Here is a 19019-nt window from a genome sequence, read left to right on the forward strand (position 1 = left end):
CACACAGATTCTAAATCCATGCTCATCCCATCCGTAATGTCACTCCTTTCTATCACCTTTATATTGTTCTTGACATAGAGACATACCCCTCCCCCCCTTTTTCCTACCCTGTCCTTCCGGTACACCGAATACCCTTGGATATTGGCCAGCCAGTCATGTGAGGGGTCGAACCAAGTCTCTGTTATTCCCACAAGGTCTATGTCCTCCTCATGTACCAATATTTCCAACTCATCCATTTTATTAGCTAGGCTCCTGGCATTAGCATATACCCCTCTTAGTTTTACGGAAGTTAAGCGCAATTGGCGGTTATGTTTATTCCTGTTTGGTCTGAGATTTTCCCGCACAGACCTGCCAATTGACATTGTGGACCTACTGTCGCTGCTGACCCTACAGCTGCCTTCAGTCCTCTGCTCCCTCCTGACTGACTCTACTTCTGAGCCCTCCCCCCCGTCTCCTAGTTTAAAAGCTCCTCCAACTTGGTGGCCATCTTTCTCCCCAAAAGAGCTGTACCGTCCCCATTAAGGTGCAGCCCATCCTTACTAAAGAGCCGGTAGCCGACTGAGAAGTCAGCCCAGTTCTCCAGGAACCCAAACCCCTCCTTCCTACACCAATTCCTTAGCCACTTGTTAAGTTCCCTAATCTCCTTCTGCCTCTCCTGTGTGGCTCGAGGTACAGGCAGTATTTCAGAGAAAACCACCTTGGTTTTCATTAGTCCACTAGGGGGATTAGCTCAAGTGGTAGAGTGCTCACCACTTGAAAGGTAGCGGGATCAATGTCCACATCCTCCAAACAAAGCCGTGCTTCCTGGTTTCATGGGACACAGTTTTTGTCATCACAGAGGACAAGGGGGCACTCTTTACGTCTAGAGGAAAATAAATGTATTCCCTAAATACGGAAAGGTTTCTTCACCGTAAGAGTTGTAAAAATGTGAAATAGACTCCCTCAAGAACTGGTTCTGGCTAGCTCAGTAAATTGCTTTAACCACTTCTGGACCAGAAGATTTTCCCCTTAATGACCAGGCCATATTTTGCGATTTGGCACTGCGTTACTTTAACGGACAATTGCGCGGTCATGCGACGTTGTACCCAAATAAAATTGATGTCCTTTTTTTTCCCACAAATAGAGCGCTCCTTTGGTGGTATTTGATCACCTGTGCGATTTTTTTTTTCCCCACAAATAGAGCTTTCAATTGGTGGTATTTGATCACCTGTGCGATTTTAAATTTTTGTGCAATAAACGAAAATAGTGACAATTCTGAAAAAAAACAATATTTTTTCACATTCTGCTATATAACATTCCCAAAAAAAAAAAAAAATTAAAAATCAAAATTTTTTAACATTTTAGGCCAATTTGTTTTCTGCTACATATTTTTGGGTATAATAGATTAAAAGTGTAGCGCTAATCTGAGATATGCAAGTCCATTAATAAGGAAAGTCCACAATGTGTTAACGAACATCTCCACAACAGCGTGTATAAAGGTTGTAAGAATCCAGATTCCAAGACCACCACCAAGTTGAAAGACACACTGCCTCTTACCGGATAACATGGACCCTCATTACAAAGGTCATTTTCAGCCTTCACATAAGTACACAATCAGCACATCTCCGGACCCTCAGAAACCATTGCCTCCAAATGTGTCCCGGTAAGATAAAGCACACATATGCTCATAGTGTAACATGTACAAAGGGTGTTTATTTTGCAAATAAATAAAAGCAGCTTACAGGATGGTGGTAGTGCTGGAGCAGAGTGGAAATTCCCCTTGTCTGGCGATTCGCGTCCTTGTCCCGCCAACCAAATGGCCGAGCGTCTCCTCGTGTGGGCTAGCGTCGCCGTGGGCTCCTCCCATATTATTGAGTGTCAGGTAGCAATCAGAGCCACCTGCCCCACGCATGGGAGTCCCCGCTGATGAGTGGGGGCGGAAGCGCGCCGCGCGCTCGCCCCCTAGCTGCAGGCGCACGACCGACGTATACCTACGTCGGTGCGCGCAGGAGGGCGGTCGGGAAGCGGTTAAAAAAAGAACTTCCTAAATATAACTGGATACTAACATTTATAAGTAAAGTTGATCCAGGGAAAATCCGATTGTCTCTTGGGGGATCAGAAAGGAAATGTTTTCTCTTGCTGGAGAAAATTGGATCTTGCTTTGCTGGGTTTTTTCGCCTTCTTCTGTATCAAATGTGGGTATAGGATTGTGTATATGGGATTGTATGATTCCCCCCCCCCCCTTTATTGGTTTAACTAGATTCACTTGTGTCTTTTTTCAACTTGACTAGCTATGCAACGCCAAAGATACCTACTGTATATATAAAAAAAAAAAAATATATATATATATATATATATATATATATTTATATATATACACACACACACACACAGTATGTGTGCTATTCTGGCCAAGCAGGGAAACACATCTGTGCTGGCATAGTAAGTTTGTGTATCTGTTGCTCCTACTTGTCAAGCAGGCGCACAGCTCGCCTGTACCTCTGTAGTCAGTTTGTCTGCCAAGCCCTTTGCCCAGCCCTGCTATGTTAATCTACAGCAGTTTCCAGCAAGGAGGCTAGCTGTCAAAGCTGAAAGCACACACAGATGGGGAACATCCCCACCATAAGTAATGTCACTCTGCCTAACCACTACAGAAAATTGCCCCCCACTTTGAAGAGATGAATGGAAAAGGAAACTGAGCAATCACATAACCACAAATAAAATGGTTTAAAAAGGGTATACCTTTTTTTTTTTTTTTTATGAATGTAAATGTGACTTTATCTAAACAATACTATATGCTACATTACCATTTTTTATTATTTTTTTTTTTTAGTGCAGAGATTACAAATACTTTAAGTATATACCCTCCACGCTGCTTTCCAGTACATACTACCCACGATCATCCAACACAGCCAAACAACTATTATTTTTAAAAAGGTAGTCATCAATGGCAGCCTACATATTTTTCCCAGTACAGGTGTACTGCAAAGAGACTGCAATATAAGAGTCTTATTAGTTTGTTATAATGCAAACTCACAGGGCAGCTCACACTTCACCAATTTGAGTGCCTGGTCTAGGGGATTATTTTTTATGTGGCCTTATATATCCCCTCGTTGGATATGAACTGGGGCCCTATGCTTGTTTTTCAATATTATGAAAAATCCCCTCTTCCATCTGGACTATCCAACCTTTGCCTTGATTCTTTAAGAATATATTTATTTTATTGGTCCCACAAGGATATTCATGTCTTTGTGGTTGAACTACTAATCCCAGTGGCCAAGCACCCTATACTGACCATCTTTACCTTATTCTATAGAGTGACCTGCACTTTGGTTCCATTTGGCCCCTGTGTCCGCCCCAAGCCAATTTTTTGCCTGTTTTTGTCTCGAGGAGAATGTAACTGTCTGTATACGGTCCTGACAATGCTTATTGCGAAACGCGTTGACCTTTTGAAACAGATGCAATTTTGATATGTATTGTATTCCTACTATATATTTATTCTAGACTCAGTAGTTATGTCTCTTCTCTATCTCTATGTTTGATGAGATAGACCTTGTTTTGGTCAGCTTTATCATTTTAGCTTGTCATTGATTTTCATCTTGAATCAATAAATGTCGATTTTATTATTTTGTTTACAATTACCTGTCTCATGATGTGCCCATAAAGTTCACATATAGGTACAGTTGTTCCCTACAACTGTTTTCTGTTATAATGCGTAGTTTCATCATGATATGAACAGCAGAGCACATTATGTTCGGATATATGATTTAGCTTTATTGCACACGATCAATAAATAACCGGAAAAAAGATTACTTAGATCAGAGTGCAGAGAGCTACACAGCACTGAGACTGTTGGATAACGGGATGAAGTACACTCTGTTTTTGCTCCCCTGCTTCCTGTTACTGCAGATAATAGGTAAGGTATACCAAATGTGTTACTATATTTTATGTTGGAGATTTTATGAGGACCTGTTAGCGTGACAAGCATTGTTATAGTTGTACTTCTAATACCCATTACACACATGTATATATTGATTAGTCATAACATTTTGATCACCCACCATCATGGTTTCTTTCAGTGGGATTTTATTACGGTGTCTATTGATGTTGGCTGCTGGGGGATGTATTGTTGCTGGAGGGGATATATTTTTGCAGGGGGTTTATTCTTGCTGGGGTGGTCTACTTTTGCTGCTGGGGGACCTATTTGTCTCTGAAAGAGATCTTTTTACAGAGGAGGTTTATTGTTGCTGGGGAGGTTTGCTGTTGTGGGGAGGTCTATTGTTGCTGGGGGGGATATATTTTTTTCTGGGGTTGGTCTTAAGTTGCTAGGGGGTCAGTTGTTGCTGGGAGGGATCTATTGTTGAGGGAGCAGTCTATTGTAGCTGGCTGCTGGAGGGTCTATTGATGCCGTCTGTGGAGATATCTATTATTGCTGCTGAGGGTTTATTGCTGCTGAGGGGTATTTTGTTGGGGGCGGTCCATTGTTGCTGGTGGGATCTACTGTTGCTGGTGGGGGGTCTGTTGTTGTTGGCTGCAGGGGACCTTTTTTTACTGCTTTTCTTGTTATCATTAATAAATTCCATACAAATTACTTAGTACCACAAATGTTACTTGGTTCTGTATTCTCTAAAAGGGGCAGTAGTGGAAGGTGGGTAGGAGGCGGAACCAGGGAATGGTGCTTGAGGGTGGTAGGGGACAACACTGAAAGGGGGAGTTACTGCACCTATTCTTTGGGGAAAAAAAGCCCTACCCACCATAATCTGTTGAGGCATCGGCTCCCCTAGACCTCTAAAGGTATGCTGTGGTATCTGGCATTGAGCCATAAAGTTTTGTAGGTTGATGTGGGGCCTCCATGGTTCAGACATGTTTTTTCCAGCACACCCCACAGATGCTTGATTGGAATCTCGAAAATCTAGAGGCAAAGTCAACACCTCTAATTCGTTGTGTTCCTCAAACCATTCTTGAATAAATCAAAGCAGGCCTCCTTCTTCCATTTCTCTGTGGTCCAGTTCTGATGCTCGCATGTCCATTGTAGGCTCATTTGGCTGTGGACATGGGTCAGCACGGGGACCCTGACCAAGCTGTGACTGGGCAGCCCCATTTGCAACTGCACTGTGTGTTCTGACACCTTTCAATGGGAATCAGCATTAACTTTTCCAGCAATTTGAGCTACAGTAGCTCTTCTATTGGATTGGACTTCACGGGCCAGCCTTCCCACCCCATGTGAATCAGTGATCCTTGACTGACAATGATCCTGTCGCTGGATCACTGGTTTTCCTTCCTTGGACCACTTTTGGTAGGTCCTGACCACTGCATACCAGGAACATCCCACTAGAGCTGTAGAGTTGCTCTGACCCAGTCATCTAGCCATTACAATTTGGATCTTGTCAAAGTCACTTAATTCCTTAAACTTTCTAATTTTTCCTGCTTTCAACACATCAGCTTGGAATAACAGGTTCCCTTTCGGTCTAATATATCCCACCAACTTTCAGATGCCCACTAAATGACATAATCAATGTTATTTACTTTACCTATCAGTGGTCATAATGTTACAAAAAACAACAATATCTCTCCTGCGCTCGAGTGGTATGCGGGAAGGTGAATCTTCTAGGCGGTTTTATGACACAAATGAAGTGGTCTTGCTGCCCCCCTCAGGACCAAGGGTATCCAAAAGGCACTACAAGAAAACAACAACACTCAAAGAGTGGCGATTTTGGCTCTGAGGAAGAGGATCCTCCCTTGAAACGCGTAAGCCACATCAGGTTTTGAGGACGCCATCACGCTATCCAGCAGTAGAGAAGTGTCCTGGAAGCGAGCGGTGCCCATTTCCTATATGCTTGTTCATATGCTACGTTTGTGAGTATATTGTACGCTACCCTTCTTTGATTTTAATAAACTTTTAAGTGGTAATGCACAAGGTCGGTGCGCCCTTCTCTTGTTGTTTTCTTGTAGTGGTCATAATGTTACGGCTGATTGGTGTATAAAACTTCTCACACCTGTGCACATGAAAGGTATTTGTTATTAAACTTGGGAATGCAGCTTACTGTTTCATGTCAATTTAGACAAAAGTAATTGTATTTTTCCTCCATCAGAGCAGATATATTTGGTAAATATGGTTCCACATTATTGCATATCCATTTTAAATGTATTTAATTCTGATATGTTTTTGAAAGCATTATACATTTTCCTAAAATATGAAAATTAAAATCAAGTTACTTTTTAACCACTTGGCGGCGACCCACCACGGCGGCAGGACTGCTAGTGGGGGCACGCACACACCCAAGTTGGCCACAGGAGAAGCCAATCAGTAGGTCCGGCAGCCACAATGTCCACCAGGCACCCACGATTGCTCCCCATGGAACGGCGGTCTGACGTTGTAAACATGGCAGACCGATGTTCTATAAGTAACAAACAAAGGCATCCTCTGTTACTCGTATTTAGGAACACAGGTCTCTGTGTTCATCCAGCAAGCCCACCCCCCACACGGTTAGAAAGCACCCCCTAGGGACACATTTAACCCTTTGATCGCCCCTGGTGTTAAACCCATCCCTGCCAGTGTCATTATTGCAGTAACAGTGCATATTTTTATCACTGATTACTGTAGTAATGTCACTGGTCCCCCCAAAAGTGTCAAAAATGTCAGTTAGAGGTCCGATCTGTCCACCGAAATGTCGCAGTCGTGCTAAAAATCGCAGATCGCCGCTTTTACTAGTAAAAAAATAAATAGATAAATAAAAATGACATAAATCTTCTCCTAGTTTGAAGACGCAAAAAAAGTTTACGCAAACCAATCAATATACACTTATTGGTATTTTTTTTTTTTTTACCAAAAATATGTAACAGAATACATATTGGCCTGAAATTAAGAAAAAAATTGATTTTTAATTTTTTTTTATTGGGAATGTTAATTTGCAGAAAGTAAAAAAAAAATATATATATATATTATTTTTTTTTTGGAAGTTTCGCATTTATTTTGTTTTTAGTGCAAAAAAGAAAAAAAATTGCAGAGGTGATCAAATACCACCAAAAGAAAGCTCTATTTGTGGGGAAAAAAGGACATCAATTTTATTTGGGTATAGCATCGCACGACCGTGCTATTTTCAGTTAAAATAATGCAGTGCCAAATCGCAAAAAATGGCCTGGTCATTAAGGGGGTAAAATCTTCTGGTCCAGAAGTGGTTAATGGTTGAATAGAGTGGACCTGTTCCTGGAGATCACGTCATTTTCCTGCACTATTTAGCCTAACCACTTAAAGACTGAGCCTATTTCTGACACTTGTTGTTTACAAATTAAAATCAGTATCTTTTGCTAGAAAATTTCTTAGAACCCCCAAACATTATACAGTATATATGTTTTAGCAAAGACTCTGGAGAATAAAATGGCGGTCATTACAATATTGTTGTCCGGCGGTATTTACGCAGTAGTCTTTTGGGAAAAAATACATTTCACTGCATTTAAAAAACCTAAACAGTAAAGTTAGCCCAATTTGTTTATATATTTTGAAAGATGAAGTCACGCCAAGTAAATAGATACCTAACATGTTACGGTTTAAAATTGGAATGGCTACAAACTACGGTACTTAAAAATCTCCATAGGCGATGCTTTAAAAAGTTTTAACGTTTACCAGTTTAAAGTTACAGAGGAGGTCTTTTTCTAGAATATATGCTCTCGCTCTGCCGATCGCAGAGATACCTCACATATGTGATTTGAACACCATTTTCATTTGCAGGTGCGACTTACGTATGCGTTTTCTTTCGTTCGCAAGCTCATGGGGACGGGGGCGCTTTAAATTATTATTTTTTTTTCCTATTTATTTTTTTAATTTTTTATTTTTAACAAATTTAAAAAAAAATAAAAAATCTGATCACTTTTTTTGCTGTCACAAGGAATGTAAACATCCCTTGTGACAGTAATAGGCAGTGACAGGTACTCTTTATGGAGGGATCGGGGGTCAAAAAGAGCCCAGACCCCTCCGCTGCATTTCAAAGCATTCAAAATGTTGAAATCTGCATTTTTGAATATTGACATTTTTTTTAAAATCGGCGCCTTTGGCAGCCGAGTAAACCGGAAGTTACGTTGTGACGTCGCTTCCGGGTTACATGATCGGAGGCCCGATCAAAGCCAAATCTGGCTTTGTTCGGGACTCCAACCAGCTGGCGGATGTGCTAGCCGTTTGCTCAGGTCTCCCGGTGGGGTGGGAGACCCGGCAGAGCCACAGAAGGGGGTGGATATCCCCTCCCACTCGCTGGGATAACGGCCAAGTGGCTGCTGAGCCGCATCAGCTGTTATCTCCTGAAAGCCGACCACTGGCTCTAAAAAGGGTACTGGGTTGATGCCTGCAGCTGCAGGCATTATTCCAGTACAACCACTTCTGCAAGCCAACGTACAAGTATGTTGGTTTGCGGGAAGTTGTTAATTATACTGTATCTCCCTGTCAGTTGTTTAAAGGATCAGCCTGTAAGCAGGTGCAGTCTATTTTCTCCACTGTAGGTAGCTCCTGACCAACGTGGCATAGCAGAGGGGAGAGGAAGTCAAGAGGAACTTAGTTACCCTATGGTTTCCTGGGTCACAGGAAGGCAGCTATCTGATTAGAAAGGTTTTAGAGAAGTAGGGAAAGTGCAGGGGCTACACCAACCTTTCAGGAAGCCTCCCAATTTGGGTATGGAGCGGCCAGGCAGAATTCCGATCCTTTTGGTAGACACTCTCAGCACCCCTGGGTGTCCAGACATCTGTCACATCACTATTCATGCTGTAAGTTGCTCTGAGTGGGTTACCTCCCTGCCGGGCCTGTGTCTGTGTATTGCTGAACTTCTTCAATATACAAAATTGGTTGAACTTGGACTCTGTGTGGTCACTGCCTGCTGCACCCAGCTGATAGGAGTCAGATACTGGTTTTTTATATGTCATGGATGGATTTTCTATACCAGGGATGTGCAGTCAGGGGTGACAGGGAAAGCAGAGCCTCGCCTGCCATGAACATAAAAATAAATTGAGCTTTGAGGGTCATAGCTCAGTGACCTGGGGTCACAGAGACCCCAAATTTAGGTACCTGAAGTCCTACCCCACTGGTCAAAATTTGGGGCTTCTAGTACCTATGGTTCCTGGAGATACGGGGCTCACAGTGCCTCTGATTTCTTGGCAGGGGCACTGAGCTCAATGGACAGCTTGGAGCTTTGGACCAATAGTAAAGAACCATTGGTCTAAGCTGTCCACCAAAAATGCTGCAGTGGAGGCTGTCCTCTCACTGCAGTGTAATAGAAGGGGGCATGTGTCTAAAAGACAAATGCTCCCTTCCAGCCCAGCCCTCTTACCTACAAGGAACTACAAGGAAATCTCAGCATTTACAGGGCTGTTACAAAATGCTGAAATAAAAAAAAAAAAATCTGCTGTCCAATAGATTCCTTTTACCAGACTCTTATTTCTTTGGGGAAATCTGATTAACTGTCTGCGTCCTGACGCATGGGTTTTTAACCTCCCTGGCGGTATGATTATGTCAGGAATTTTGTACCAAAAGCGGTACAATTTTTTGCATGGAAATTTGGTGTTATGTATTGTAGGCCTACAATTCTTAGTAATTACTGACTTAAACCTGACCAAACAAGACTCTAGTAGACATCCCAGACGTGATAAAGTTTGAGACACAAAATCATGAATTATAATCTAATAAATAATATAATTTTATTCAATAATGTAATAAATAATTACAAAAGGAAATCCAATAAACATCCTGAGTGTGATACATTTTGAAACATGGGACTGCACAAAGTCCGACGTCACAATCAGGACAATGGAACCTGGTTTCTTTTCGGACATTCTTTCCATTGCCATCTCTCTTTGAGCAGCAAACTATGCACATCCTGGTAGGTGCTGCCTTTTTTTACGGTTGGCGGGATATAGTCCACAAAGTGACGGCCAGCCAGGCGTTCTGGGTTGACAACGTCAACAGCACGATGTCCAGATCTGTTGTTCACAACTACTGATGGCGTCTGGTGGTTGACAAAAATCCGCTCAGCCACCTTTCAGATAAACTCAGAATGAAAAATAGGCTTGTCACTCTTTGCTCTGTGCAGGATATATGCATTCCAAAGGCATTGTTCCAGAAGATGTCTGGATATCTTCTTATAATATTTTTTTTGCTGTTTGCGCATAGCCAGATAAAATGTCATTGCCTGATCGGCTCTGTCGACACCTCCCACGGTTTTATTATAATATAAGAGATTTGCTGCGCATAATGAGAATGATACACTTAATTACATAGAAGCAATTAGTACAGCTGCCAACACCTGATCCTGAATCAGAGAAACCAGATCTGAAAAAAAAGCAATGGTAAATGGTGTAGCGCTATAAGTTATCAATAAAAGTGAACAAAACAGTCCATCAGTCCATGAAGTGTTCACGCACAACCAAATATTGATAATAATGGTATTGAAAAGATTCCACCAAAACTATGCTGTGTAGTCCCAAATGCAAACATGCAAATATTTCCAAAATCCAAAGCCGAGTGTGAAGACAGCCACCACCAAAGGAAATGAATTGGCCTCTTACCAAGACACCATGACCCTCATTACAGGGATCATGGTCAGCGGGGAATCAAATCTGGAACTGCAATATGAAAGGTCTCACACCGGCTCTCTCATCGGTCGTACCCGCTCCTCTTAGTAAAATTATACATAGAGAGAAGAGACAGCTCCCATAGTGTAATACCGTCAAATGCCTTTTATTTGTATCAAAATATCAAATGGCAACTCATATTTTGGCTGGAAAAGGTAAGCATGTAGTTTGGAGTATCCTCAACCCGGTATCCTACCAGGAAAATGGCCGCCGCGTCGGTAGCAGCGTGACGTGCCACAGGCTCCTCCTACACGTTTCGTCACAATTCTGACGTCATCAGGGGGTGTGGCCTGTGGCTATTACTCGCATTATATACGCTGCTGGGCGGACGGACAGAGCTCGGTGGTCACATTCCGGAAACCAGGAAATGAACCACTTGCGTGCCAACATCCGGAACCGGACACCATCGAGACACAGGAAATAGACATCTCTTACTCAAAATAATAAATTCCGTAATAGTATCCAGGTATATACATTAAATTAAAAATATTGGCTCAAAAGTGACAACATCAAGTTTTTTCCAATTGAAACCAAACCTGGATATTTGGAGAATAGTGTATTAAAACACCAATTAAGTAGCACGATGCCAGATATTCCTGCAGCTTTTTTAATGTTTCTGTAGGCCTCTTTGAAGCGTCCCTGACCAGTTTTCTTCTCATCTTTTTATCAATTTTGGAGGGATGTCCAGTTCTTAGTAATATCACTGTTGTGCCATATTTTCTCCACTTGATGATGACTGTCTTCACTGTGTTCCATGGTATATTTAATGCCTTTGAAATTATTTTGTGCCCTTCTCCTGACAGTTGCATTTTAATATTGAGATCCCTTTGATGCTTTGAAAGCTCTCTGCGGACCATGGCTTTTGTGGTAGGATGCAACTAAGAAAATATAGACCTACTAGAACAGCTGAACTTTATTTGTGGTTAATCAGAGGCACTTTAAATTATGACAGGTGTGTACTGACTCCTATTTAATGAGTTTAAATGGGATTTCCTAATTCTGAACACAGCTACATCCCCTGTTATAAGATGGTGTGCACACTGATACAACCACATTTTTTTTTTTTTCGTTTTTTTATTTTACTGATTTTACTTTCCCCTCTAAAAGATTTCATTTTTTTTTTTTTAATTGAGTTGTACAGTTTATAGGTCACATTAAAAATGGAAAAAGATCTGAAATGATTTATCTTTGTCTCATTTTTTTACATCACAGAAACCTGACATTTTAACAGGGATGTGTAGACTTTTTATATCCACTGTACACCATACTCTGCCTTACTGACGTGTCCACTGATCTACTGACACCATCTACTACCCTACTAACACTGTTCACACAACGTCTGCTGCCCTACTGACACTGTGGGATAAGTTTATATCTTTACAGAGACATTTTTTCTTATATTCTTCAAAGTTTTCTATATTATTTAGTTAGGCCTTGCTAGTTAATTTCTTTAAAAAAAAAATGGCACCAAACTCTGGTGATCTTTTATTATTTTCATGTTGTTCTCAAAGGTTGCCTACCTCTGGCTTAGAAAATGGCAGTTGCTGTTTTTTTTTTTTTTTACATTTGGCTCCCACAAAATAAAATAGAAATTTGACTGGGCGCTATAATCAAATTCTCCACTTCAATATCTGGAAAGTAGGATCTCATCTTTTCATTTGCTGTGTCTGGCAAGCAGGCAATAATCCTTAATCCACTAAATTCAGGTGCCCCTCTTTACTCCCTGGTTCAAGTGGTTTATTTGTTCAAAATCTTTGAGGATTTAGGATCACGCACCCGCTCCTTATCCCAGGGTTTTCTTTATACCTTAAAGGAAACCTTCATTGACATTATGGGGTTGATCTACTACAACTGGAGAGTGTCATATCGTGTGTCACACTGCATAGAAACCAATCAGCTTCCAGTTTTTTGTTTTTATCAAAACTTAATTGAAAAAGCCGAAGTTAGAAGCTAATTGACTTACATGCACAGCTGCACCAGATTCTGCACTCTCCCATTTTAGTAAATCAACTCCAATATGTAGGTTTCTATTGGGGAACTTGCCTGTTGAAAATGCTTGTGTAACGGAACCGCGACCCACACTGTGTTTGTGGGCTTCCGTCAGAATACCGCTTCCTCCAGTCTGAACATAGACATCAGATATTACAGCGCCCCCATACAAAACTAGCCTGAACTTAGTTTGTATAGATCTGGAAACAACAACCTTTTGTTGAACAAGAAACAGACTTTTTATACACTTGAGATGTATGTCAGTCACTACATGAACAATGACCCAAATATTTACCCAAAATATCACACAATGGTTAGATAACGAGGTACAGCTGACTCCTGGTTAATCCCATCTAGACAATGTTATCATTAACGTGCTAGTTAACTCAGCGCACTTAAAACAGCCTGGATGAACTGACTGCTGACAACAAGGCTAAAACAAAATACAATACACATTATTATAAGTGTAAACACAGAACCCACAGTAAAAAATAGGTGAGTAAATAAGCATAATTAACAATGTGTGGAAGACAGGTGGTTGAGCTGATGATATTAGCATCTGCTAGGAGTCTGACTGTGTGAAGCCATCTCTTATTGGCAATAGGCAGCTAGGCCTAGAGTCCCAGAGTCTTCATATATTCCTTGAGATATATTGTTGACAAATATTACTGTCCCGTTTGAGTAATCCAAACCATATTCTCAGTTTCTATTAAGTAGCTGTCCATCATTTCCTTGGTCACCCTGTGTCCCTAAGGGACACAGGATGACTTACACATAAGAGGGGACTAGGGGCTGAGAGAGGGATTTCTCAACCTCTAAAAGGTAAGCTGGGTTCCATGGGCCCCCCAACCAAAGGGATTACAACAGCTGGTTTTCTAGCTGTTATGCTAATCCAGAGAATTTAATGCTTTATAAATTGCTAACCTAGAACAGCTATGCAGATTAGCAGTTCTGACTATTCTTTGACACAGTTCAATGACTCAAAGTATTGAGCAATGGCAGCCTATATTTCCCAATACACAGCTATAACAGGGCAATATGATTCTTAGGAAACTCTCCACACCCATACTAGAAAAGTGTAGCTTCCAATACTTTGTGGAGCTGCTATATGTTGTGCTGATGAGTGAGATATAAATACTTTGTATTTGTATCTAAAATTCACACAACATTCACCCAAGATTCATGCATTTTCCATTTGGATTCAGTTGGAAAAATGTGTAAACCTTTGGTAAAAGCATTTAAAAAAGACCCATTAGCTCTTAACAAACCTTTTTTAATATGGTTCGCATTATGGTCAAGATGGGATTTGTGGGTCTGTTGATGAGACTAGTAGACAATGATGATACACTGACATGGAGTGTGAGAAAAGAGGAAAAACTCTTCCATCCATGCTTTACAGCTCAGCCACCACCAGTAGTTCTCAGGAGAAAGTAAAATCAACAACAGGGATGAACCCGCAGTTCAGTCAACAATTTTCCACCTGGTTATTTTGATTTTTGAAGAAAAAATTTGGTGTATACCAAAGGAACTGCGCAAAATGAATAAACACACTATTAGGTGAAAACCACTGTGGTTTCAAGAAAAAATTGTAAAAAGGTGAACATTTAAATGTGAAAATTAAAATTGAATATATGGGTGAAATTACTTCCACACTGTGAGCTGCAAACAATCAACGTGAATAAAGTGGCAAGTGTAATATTGGTAAAAAATATTGCGCTCATTGCTTTGAGCGCAATATTTTTTACCAATATTACATTTTGTTTTTTTAACTGAAGGATGTCAGGCGGGAGGGGGAACTATAGGGCCAAATTTGAACTATGTATAGCCAGCTTTAGTAAGCAGGGGAAAGACTAATAAGGCATGGAGATGGAGGGCGCTTTGGATAACAGATTCTGGCCAGAGGAGTTGTCTGCAATGAGATGGATGCAGATTAGGCAAACGTGTGTCTCAGCAGCACTTGGGCAGCAACTCCAAGAGGGAAGCAAGCTCTGGTACAAAGAAAGCCAACAAAATTTGCAAACAGCAAAGCAAACAGAATTTGGCATGAAGAAGGAGCCAATAGATGCTCTGAAACGCGTCCCGCCCCTCATACGCCACTTCCTGGCACTTGTGTTCCACGCTGGCCCTAGGCACCTCCCATTGAGGTCACATCCGGGTCTTGCGTTCTACGCTGGCCCCCGCAGCGCGACTGTCCTTCCTGATCCTCTCTCCTGCGGCCCCCCTCTGCTGGTCGGCTGGGTCTTTCACCATTGAGCTGCACACTGGACCATCCCTGGGACCACCTGCTATTGGATTCCCTGTCACACTCCATGATGAGCCCTGTTGTTATTTGATGCCAGTAAGTGCATTTTTATCTTTTGGAAATTAAAGTATTTTATTTCTGCACTTGGAGATGTCTTCTGCTCACTTTCTTAATGAGGCAAATAGGCTTACCATGGCCATTGTCTGTTTTGTCCCCCACATCTGTCCATTCTGTTCATAGCCAAAAGATGATGTTAATTGCCCACTGTCTCCTGCAAACTTTTGTGGAATTCAGACAACACAACTTGTCCTATGGTGGAAAAATGGAGATGTTTATTACCACCTATGTGTGACCATTCACCTTTATAAGGAGATTGCTGAATATACATATTTTAGCAGGAGTATTTCTACCCCACTACAACAGTACATTATTAGTTAACAGAAATTACAATTGTTAGTTAGGTTCATTTATTCAGAGAAATTTGTTAAGGCAAGGATTGCCCCCTAAATCTAAACAGTAGTGTTGGGTACAAGGTAACCTTTGACCTCTTCCATTATCTTCCCATATATTAAATATTGCCATAAAACACTCACCATCCCTCCCCAAAAGAAACAGTTTTATTGCACAGAACTATAACCAGTTAGTCATGCTATAAATATGCACCTTTATTATAGTTAGGTTTAATTCTTAATCCGTTGACTGCATCAATTGAATAAATAGTGTTTTCGTTAAAAGTTTTTTGTAGTGCTGCCTAACTAGTATATATGAAATGTTGAGTTCAGGAGATGTTAGTTTGGGAGCAGATATATATATATTTTTTTTATTTCTACATAAAGCCAATGCGATTATATGGGAAACATGCAGTATTTGCATTCAAGGTAAATGTATGTCAAATGTCCCTGTATTAAAAAAAGGGACTATTTACTACAGATTGATATTGGTATGGAGAATATAGTCTACAAGAGCTCTAAACCCAATTTATCACAGAGACAGCTCAAAGAAGCTCCTAGCCTGGGAAAGGTTAGCTTTGAATTCAAAACAATGCATTTGTGAAGATATATTTTTATATAGAGTATTATATTTAAATCTGCACTTTAAGAGTCATTTTGATTGCTTACTTACAGTATTTTGGTCCAGCTTGGCACAATAAACGTATGGATATCTCATACCTGATGGGCAGCTAGGGTCACTGGAAACCACTCTAAAAGTTGACGCCACTACAGTGATGGCTGCAATCTCCTGGGTCCCACTCAGATTCTGTGTGAGTGGCTGCCCCATTGCACAATGACAACAGGGGGTTGCTTGCTTGGCTATGCCTTTATACATAGAAAACCATTTTTTTCCCCAGTAAAACAAGACATCCTCTGATTGAACGAGGTTACGAGGAGGGTTGGTGACATCAAAATTTCCACCTTTTTGAAAAAATACAAGGCATTCTATGAATGAATGCTGAGTGAGTGACACCATGTGCTCAGTGTGCAGTGGGGCAGCTTCTTGCATAAATCCCCAGCATGACACAGGAAAATTGTGGCTATCATTGTAGTAGCACTGACTACTATTCCCCTATGGTCCATATGCATACCAACATTGTACCAATCTGGACCAATGTAACCACGTAATACAAATAATTCCTGGATTGTAGCTTTATTAAAATAGCTCTTCAATTTCATTGGAGAAATTTGTGCCGTCTCAGTTAATCCCAATGGAATCTTCACACAGATAGCTGTTCTGGCAAAAAAGCATACAATTGGAGTGAACTTTAAAACTTTATAGTCAACTATGCTCCTCCATCATAAATTTCGCCAGCACCTTTAATCACGTTTTTATATTGCTTGTAAAAAAAAACATTTAGCTCCTATAGCTAATAGATGATAATTCTTGAAATATGTATATCAAGGGTTCCCTACTTTTAGAACTCCAATTGTTGTAATTGTGACTATCTCTTCTTGAGACCTCCATGCCTGGCCTGAATATAGCAGAGACAATTTTGTCTCTGCTATATTCAAAGTGTTTTTCAGCTAGCCAAACTCACCAACCACTTAGAATCCACAAATGTCTGTATTTCATGCAGAATGTTGGGTCAATACAATAAGATGCAGCAGACTTGATACAGAAGTGTCTAGGGAAGTCAAAAGGATAATTCGCTTTTCCTAACCTCCATGCGTGCCTTGAATGGGAGGATGCAGAATCTCACATAAGAGGAAGAGGATATTACACTGCATTGTCCTATACTGCTGGAGGCAGTACACTTAAACTAATTTACCACAGAGGTACTGTAGTTTTTAGTTATGTCTCTGTCTGAGATTTTACAGTTAGAGGAATGGCCAAATGGCATCAGAACTGATCTCGAGACCATAGACTAAGCTTGCTGTTTTTATTATATATACATACCATATTTGTACAGTATAATAATCATGTGTTTTTTCTTGCAGGTGGTGTATCTACCACTCAGGTGGTAAATGGAACACTTGGGAGAACTATTTTTTTTTATCAGTCTATCTCAGATAAGCTTTCGTTACACTGGAGTTTTAACAATAACCGAATTGTATCCCGTACTTATGAGTTCTTTGTTGATTATACTCCCCAGTATAAAGGAAGGTGTCAGCTGTATAGCGATGGAACTCTGAGACTGGATAATCTGAAATCAACAGATGAGGGGCAATACACTTTTACTACAGAGAACCATGCCCCTTCACTAGTCTATCTTAGAGTCTTCCGTAAGTATTAACCCTGAGGAAATGAATCAGGATATCCCCAAAACATAGATGGGGCTAAGTATCTCACTTCTAATAAGTCTCTCTGTATCTTCCGAACACCGACTATGCTGGCTGGTATCCAACGGGTTTTAACTCCTTGAAGACTAAGGTTCTAGTGGTATCCTGGTATTTAATTTCAATAGTTTATATTACAATTTTGACACATAACACAATGAAGATGCATGTACAAACATTGCATTACAAAAGTTCACAACAAGGCTTGGGTTGTGGCCTACTGGCGCATCTTTCCTGGCATATATATCTTCGTATAGCATCTCTGACCATAAATGATCATGGAATGCTGCTTAACCACAGAGAAAATTGTAACAATAAAGTAAAATAGCATAACAGAAAGAAAAAAAGAAAAATTAAACTGAAAGCAAAAATAACCAGAATATCTCATCAGAGAAATATACATTACTGACCTAGTAGCCGTAAATACACCGAACAAAACTAAAAAAGCAACACTTTTGTTTTTGCCCCCATTTTTCATGAGCTGAACTCAAAGATCTAAGACTTTTTCTATGTACACAAGAGACCTATTTCTCTCAAATATAGTTCACAAATCTGTCTAAATCTGTGTTAGTGAGCACTTCTCCTTTGCCGAGATAATCCATCCACCTCACAGGTGTAACATACCAAGATGCTGATTAAACAGCATGATTATTGCACAGGTGTGCCTTAGGCTGGACACAATAAAGGCCACTCTAAAATGTGCATTTTTCCTGTTTTGAGGGGGGGGGGGGGGGTTGGTGCGAAAACCAGTCAGTATCTGGTGTGACCACCATTTGCCTCACGCAGTGCAACACATCTCCTTCACATAGGTTGTTGATTGTGGCCTGTGGAATGTTGGTCCACTTCTTTTCAAGGACTGTGGGAGGTTGCTGGATATTGGCAGGACCTGGAACACGCTTTCGTATACGCCGATCCAGAGCATCCCAAACATGCTCAATGGGTGACATGTCCGGTGATTATGCTGGCCATGCAAGAATTGGGATGTTTTCAGCTTTTAGGAACTTTTTAGAGATCCTTGTAACATGGGGCCGTGCATTATCATGCTACAACATGAGGTGATGGAGGTGGATGAATGGCACAACAATGGGCCTCAGGATCTCGTCACAGGATCTCTGTGCATTCAAAATGCCATCAATAAAATGTACCTGTGTTCGTTGTCCATAACAAACGTCTGCCCATACCATAACCCCACCTCCACCATGAGCCACTCAATCCACAACATTGACATCAGCAAACCACTCACCCACATAATGCCATACATGCTGTCTGTACAGTGAAAACCGGGATTCATCCATAAAGAGAACACCTCTCCAAAGTTCCAGACGCCATCGAATATGAGCATTTATAAAAAAAAAAGAGGGATCTGGCACCTAGGTTATCAAATGGTTGTTAAAGCCAAAGGGAATTAAAAATTATAGGGCTGCTGC

The 19019-nt window shown here is 40.9% G+C and overlaps 1 protein-coding gene across 1 annotated transcript in view; it reads left to right on the forward strand.

Annotated features, from left to right (window-relative positions):
• LOC309568956 (cell adhesion molecule CEACAM3-like) overlaps nucleotides 1–19019 on the forward strand; it is a gene marked incomplete at both ends in the record, with an annotated part of 114722 nt that overhangs the window by 38797 nt on the left and 56906 nt on the right. The window contains one exon of the mRNA XM_082274721.1: nucleotides 17254–17538. Within this exon, the coding sequence (XP_082130847.1) occupies nucleotides 17254–17538 (285 nt within the window). The remainder of the gene's footprint in view (nucleotides 1–17253; nucleotides 17539–19019) is intronic.

Source organism: Pelophylax lessonae, assembly GCF_965119305.1.
Source record: "Pelophylax lessonae genome assembly, chromosome: 12".
NCBI classification, from domain to species: domain Eukaryota; kingdom Metazoa; phylum Chordata; class Amphibia; order Anura; family Ranidae; genus Pelophylax; species Pelophylax lessonae.